Source organism: Oenanthe melanoleuca, chromosome 13 (assembly GCF_029582105.1).
Source record: "Oenanthe melanoleuca isolate GR-GAL-2019-014 chromosome 13, OMel1.0, whole genome shotgun sequence".
Lineage (NCBI taxonomy): Eukaryota > Metazoa > Chordata > Aves > Passeriformes > Muscicapidae > Oenanthe > Oenanthe melanoleuca.
The window spans coordinates 5,441,262-5,447,983 of record NC_079347.1 but is presented as its reverse complement, the minus strand read 5'-3'; the positions used below and the strand labels follow the sequence as shown (position 1 = coordinate 5,447,983).

General features: G+C 51.9%; 1 protein-coding gene across 1 annotated transcript; it reads right to left on the bottom strand.

Moving 5' to 3' along the window:
• Positions 1-213: 213 nt before the first annotated feature.
• LOC130258697 (homeobox protein MSX-2) lies at positions 214-5,773 on the bottom strand. Its single transcript, XM_056502317.1, has 2 exons — positions 5,301-5,773; positions 214-2,159 (listed from the first exon to the last, which is right to left on the bottom strand). Exons 1-2 carry the CDS (start codon positions 5,674-5,676, stop codon positions 1,735-1,737), a joined length of 801 nt encoding a protein of 266 aa, XP_056358292.1. The 5' UTR covers positions 5,677-5,773; the 3' UTR covers positions 214-1,734.
• Positions 5,774-6,722: the final 949 nt, after the last annotated feature.

The window sequence follows — 6,722 nt, the reverse complement described above, 5'->3', positions numbered from 1 at the left end:
TTTTGACTCCAAAATGTTGACTTGCAATTCACCCTCATGCGCTGCAAATTTGGCTTTAAATCAGATTGAGAAAGGGGAAATAATCATAAAGGCAACCCAAACATTCCTTTGAACTTGACCCAGCAGTGCAAAACACACAGGGAGAGAAGGCACCTTTCAAAGGACTCCAAACACTAACAGACCCACACGCGATTAAACATGTTTTTTCTTTTTTAATTTAATTCGAAATAAGAGATAAGAAATAATAAATCTTCAATAAAATATATAAAATTGTACAAGGCATCCCTTTCAAAGGGATTCTCCGATAATGGGAGATCAGGGCTGAGGGGGAAGGGAGAGAGGAAGTTCATCTACAGTGGGTCCCAGGCAGCATCAATGCCTGGGTCAAAACAAGCCAAAACCAGCAAAACCTCGTGCTTTTTGTTTTGTTTTGTTTTTCTTTCCATTTTTTTTTTCTGATATTTTTTCGGTTTTGTTTCTTTCCTCCACAACAGCATGCTAAGAAAATAAATCCAGGAGAAGCTCTGACTTCAGTGCTCCACGGCCTTGGGAGTAACTTCCTCATAAAGGTTAGCAAGAGTAATACAAATAATACAAGAGTTACAAGGAGAAGCCTGGGGAAGCTGCTGCCAGAGCTCCCACGGGGACAGGCAGGTCACTCTCACAGTCTCTCTCACCCCACTGTCCTGCTCGTGGGGCTGATTGTGACACCTGGATCTCTCTTTAGAAGGCTTTAAAGCACGAGTAATTTCTACTGGCACCCTTAGAATGGATGAAAACTCGGGAGGTTCTCTTTAGCACAGGCTGTGGCAAATACAAATAATAAAAACCCCAGAAGGATTCAACAATCCTTTATGGGAACAACCCACGTCTTTCTCCCCTCTCTCCAGGTTTTCCAAGAGCATTGCAGAGCCAAGATTACCTGGCTGCAGCCAAAAATTTCTAAGCATGCCAATAGGAAGAGATAAAAACCAGCCTGCCTAAGAACCCTCCCTTGCTCTTCACCTCCCCTGCCAGTGCTTTCCAAAGGCTGAAGCTATTTATACACAGAAAGGCATTACAGGAGCCACGGTGGGGAAAGCTGGGCTCTACCTTTAGGGGCCCTGCTGCTCATCTCGCCGAGGTTTGGGATGCAAAACTTCGCCCTCCCCCCAGAAATGCAGGAATTTGCTGGCTCTGAACTTCACTGAGACTCTACCGGCTCTAGTTTCTATTTACACGTCTCTAGCTACGGGCTCTGCTGTCCTTAAAAAAACAACCGAACAACAAAACTTCGAGCAGACCTTTTTATTTCCCTCCCCCCGTGTGAAGTGATGGCGACTTAGAGAGTGGCTCGAGGGCACACACCCCTCTTATTCTAAACCCCGCCAGGGAGGTGTCAGGGAATTTCTGCCTCCGTATGATAAAACTGCTTTTTCACCCGTCCTTTCTTTTTTAACCTATGGATGAAACCCCCTACATTTACTCAAAAGAATTTTTAGGTTGTTTTTTTATGCTTTTTTTTTTTTTTTTTTTTTTTTTTTTTTTTTTTTTTTTTTGCTGTGAGGAGCAGACTCTGAGTGCTCAGAGCACTCTCAGGAGACGCCCAACCCGTAGCAAACTCCCAGGTGCCAAGATAGAAGCGTGCAGAAGGAATGGCCAGTACTGGTTGGGGTTCTGCCTTCTCAGGGCTGGACAGGATCCACCAGGAAGTCTGTCTGTCTGTCTGTCTGTCTGAGGCTTTGTGGGATCTTCTTAGGATAAGTGGTACATGCTGTATCCAACGGGAGTGGCGTAGAGTCCAACGGGCGGGATGGGGAGCACAGGTCTGTGAAAGGGGTAGGATGTGCCGTACAGGGAGGCAGCCTGGATGGGGGAGTTGATGGGGAAGGGCAGGCTGAACCCCGACGGCAACATGGGCTTCGCTGCCATTTTGAGCTTCTCCAGCTCGGCCTCCTGCAGTCTCTTGGCCTTGGCCCTCCGATTCTGGAACCAGATTTTGACCTGGGTCTCTGTGAGGTTGAGGGAGCTGGAGAACTCGGCTCTCTCGGCGATGGACAGGTACTGCTTCTGGCGGAACTTGCGCTCCAGAGCCAGCAGCTGGGAAGTGGTGAAGGGCGTGCGGGGCTTCCTGTTGGTCTTGTGCTTCCTCAGGGTGCAGGCGGTGGGGCTCAGGTGTCCTGCAAGGAAGGGAGAGGCCGGTTATCACAGCAGCAGTGCCCCGGAGCTCTGCAGGGTGCTGCGTGTCCCAGGGGTCCCCTCCAAGCACGGCATCCTTCAGCGAGGGGCTCTGGGAATCTTTTCCTTAAAGTTCCCAGCGCTTGGGGCTGATGCGCTGCCAAGGGAAATTTCGCCTCAGCGGGTTGAAAAGGGACAGAGGGCTCGCAGGTGGCTTTGGGAGTCACTTCACAGGGGTGTGGAGCACGCAGACCAAGTGCCCGGCTCCAGGGAAGCACAGGAGCAGCACATTCCCCAAAGGACAGTGCGGCAAGAGGAGAGCCCAGCCCCGCTCCGGGATTTCCCCACTAAGCACAAGTGACAGCTGAAGAAGGTCTGACAATTTTTGTGGTTTTGCTAACTGCACTTTTTTTTCTTTCTATATTTTCTTCCAAATCAAGTGTTTCTTCTGCTGATTAACTTTGATTTTCAGTGGGTGTTTTCTGATTATCAACCAGTATAAAAAAACCCCAGCAAACTCAAACAAGAAAGCAGCGCTCTTTTAATTCAACACTTAGCTTTTATTACACTTGCCAATGAAAAAAAGAAAACAAAACCCAGAAAAACTTCAGCATTTTGTAGCCAATAAAAGCCAGAAAATCCACCTTTTGTGCCTGCCTTAAACCCCAGCCAGGTTAGGCAATATTCCCGAGATGGCAGAGCTCTGACTTGCCTTTAGATTAATTTAGCACTTCACTAATAATTTTGCAATCTAAAGAATAAAAAGCAGGCAGCTTCAAAAGCTCGGTAATTTGGTTGTGTTTTGCTCATTCCCAGGGCACTGGACAAGTCACCCTGGCAGGACACTGCAAGTGACACTCAGGCTGCTGAATTTTGTCCACTCTGGTGTCTGCTTCAAGTACTTGTCAGTGTTTGCACTTTGGGTTTTCTGTGCTCGTTTCACCCTTTTATTTTTTAAAATAAGCCAGACTAAGAAGCTGTTTAAGCACGTTTCATGCAATTAAAAAATCCCACGAGGAAATTGTTCTAAAGTTCAGAAAGGGGAGGGAGAAAACAGTTACAGCAGAAGAAATTACACTTCTCTTATTGCTCTTCCTCTAGAAGACAAAATACTGAAATACTGAAAACACAAAAATAAAGCTTTTCTAGGAAACAACTTCTCAAATACTGGCCTGTGACCCCACCAGGGCATTTTAATAATTCAGGTGCTCAGCTGACTCACTTCTAAAACTGCACTAAATTAAAACTACAGCTATGAATTCGCTACTTTTGAACCCGACTCCTTTCTTTTCCTGTCCTCAGCAGGGCCGGGTTTTGGGGTGCCCGTGGCTCTGGGAGAGCCCGACCCGTCCCAGCTCCCGCCGCGCTTGTACAAACGCGTTTTTCCATGAAATCCCGGGAATTCTCCCCTGCAGGACACAGCCCAGGGACACATTCCCAGCCACTGCCAGGCTCGGAGAAGCACAAGGACCGCGGCCACCGCAGCCCCCGGAATTGCGTTTATCCCGTGCCAGTCTCCAAATATTCGCTGATTTGTTTCGCTCGTTTTTTTTTTTTTTTCTCTTTATCCTTCTTTTCCTGGCCAAAAAAATCACCATTTGGGGAGAGCTCCCACTCCGTGTTCCTCAAAATTCGAACTTCTACAGCTTTTCGCCCAGCTCATCCCACCCATAATATTAATATTAATAATACTAATAAATGGAAGGGCTATTTTTAATGTCAAAACTCTCCATGGACAGGCGGTTTTCCTGCGGGAGAATCGGTCATTGCCTCCTGCCGAGGTGGAAAATGAGGAAAATTCTCGAGGCCGAAGGACCTTCCCTTCCCTGATTCTCAATTTTCTCCCCAAATCCTCCGAAGTGACGAGAACTCTCAACTACCGAAGTCCCTTACAAAACTCTTCTGCCGATCCCGAGGAAAAAAACAATTTTAAAAGAGAAATAGGGGGAATTTCGAAGGGGAAAAAATACTGTGAAATTATTAGGCCGTGTCTAAGTCCGGGCAGATTTAGAGAAGGGGTCCAAGTAAGGGCAAAAGCTTTTTTTACGTGTTTTTCCAGCACATTTGAGGGTATATAAAAATTGAAAACTGGAGCTACACAGGGAATGCCATGGGCGGAATCCTCCTGCCCTCTCCCAGCACGACAGAAATCAAATTAATTCGAGGTTATCATAAAAAAAAGGAAGTGGATGAAGCCAAATCAAAATTATTGCTAAAAAAATTAAGGAAAACTGTAACAACACTAAACTTTCCTCCTTCAATATTAGATTGAGGAGCAAATTCCTTGAGACAATTCGCGCCTGTAAAGTCTCTAACTTAAATAAAGCAGAGGATTTCATTCCCACCAGGCAAGTTAGGAATGCGCGGATAAATCCTGACACAGGTGTGCGTCCTGCCACGGCCGGGATGCTCCTTCCCCTTCTCCTGAAGGATGTTTTGGGGCTTTTAAGGAATTAAAAGCAATTTTTTCCTCCTGTTTTTTTTTTTTTTTTAATACGGGATGGCACGGAAAGCCTCAGGGTTTCAGAATTGACCTGTCACCGCCGCACCGAGTGTCCCTAAGGAGGGGACGGGGTCGGGATCACTCGGGGAACTTTGACAAGCTCGGGATCCGGGGATGGAGGGACAAACCCCGCGCCGGGAGGCGGCTCAAGGCTGGAATTCCCGAGTTTGAGAGATCGCCGCGCTCCGCGGTGGGAGAAAGGCACAGCGAGAAATCCCGAGTTTCTGCGGGGAACAGAAAAGGACGAACTGCCAGGGGACCGTCAGTCGGGACAGGAGTTTCGGGCGATTTCTGATCTTTTCAAGGCTTTGAAAGCGGTCTATATTCATATACATCAGTGCAGTCACTTATAGAGACATCTAACTCTACAAATACATAATAATGCAAAGATATAATAATAAATATGTAACATATACCTAAAGTCGACACGCATATGAATACCTATAAAAGTACAGCGGAACCTCAGTTTTAGGTTGGAAAGGAGCTTAAAAATCATCTCCTTCCATAGGAGACCTTCCCCTAGCCCAGCTCGCTCAGGGACCCGGCAGGATATAAAATACAGGAGCTACATAGGATAAATAATAACAAAAACATCTATCTCCGTGCTGCAGCGCATCCCGCCCGCCCCCGGGGCACTCACTTGGCGGCGGGGAATATCTCCCGGCCTCGGAAGGGATCCAGGACGAGCCATCCTCCGAGTTCTCCGACTTGACCGAGGCGCTGTCGAAGGTTTTTGTAATGGCCCCGGGCGGGCTGTGCGCGTCCCGCGAGCCGTGGGCCGCCAGCAGCAGGTTCCGGGAGGTGCCCACGGCCGCCCCGTCGGCGCTGCCGCCGGCCGCGGGCAGCGGCGGCTCCTTGGGGGGCGGCTTCTTGTCGGACATGAGCGCTTCCACGCTGAACGGCAGGCTGGACACCTTGACTTTGTGCGGCTCCTCGGCGCCGGCCGCCGCGCCCTCCTCGTCGGAGGAGGATGAGGAGGAGGAGAAGACGTCCTTGGCCTTGTGCGGGGAGGCCATGGCGGTGCGGCGGAGCTGGAGCAGGCGCTGCCCGGCGAGTGCGGCGAGCGGGCCCGGCCGCCCCCCTTTTCCCCCTCTGGGGCTGCCCGCCGCTGGCCTGCCTGGGCGAGCGGGGGAGCCGCCCCGCCGGCCAATCAGCGCCCGCCGTGCCGCGTGACGTGGCGCACGGCCGCGCCCCATTGGCTGGGAGCGAGCGAAAGGGGCGGGGCTCAGCCGGCGCCGCTCGCGGGGAGTTCCCGGCCCCCACCCCCCCCCATGTTCGCAATTAATGACACGGGGTTAATGACGCGGGCGGCCCGCCGAGGAGCCGTGCAGGGCTGTAATCACAGCGAAGCGAGGGGGAAAAAAAAATAAAAAAAAAGCCGCCGTGGTAATTAAGGTTGATGATGAGGCGAAGAGGGAACTTCAGAGGAGCGCGGCTCTGTCGTCGTCCCCCATCCCCCCGCCATCGGCTCGGCTCCTCACGGGCACCCCCGAATTTATCCCGGCATCCCCGGGCTTATCGCAGCATACCCGGGCTCATTCCGGCATCCCCGAATTTATCCCGGCACCCCGGGCTCATCCCGGCACCCCCGAGTTCATCGCAGCACCCCCGGGCTCATCATGGCATTCCCGGGCTCATCCCGGCACCCCCGAGTGCATCGCAGCAGCCGCGGGCTCATCCCGGGGCACCCTGAGGTTAACCCAGCACCCCCAGGCTCATCGCAGCACCCCCGAGCTCATCCCGGCATCCCCGAACTGATCCCGGCCCCCCGGGCTCATCCCGGCCCCCTCGGGCTCATCCCGGTCCCCCCAGGCTCATCCCGGGACACCCCAAGATCATCCCGGTCCCCCCAGGCTCATGCCGGTCCCCCCAGGCTCATCCCGGCCCCCTCGGGCTCATCCCGGGACATCCCAAGATCATCCCGGCCCCCCCGGGCTCATCCCGGACCCCCAGGCTCATCCCGGGACACCCCAGTCTCATCCCGGCTCCCCGCCGCACCCCACCCCTCCCGGAGCGGGGTCTGTCCTCCCCTTCCCTCCATCTCCCCAAAAACGAGTCCCTT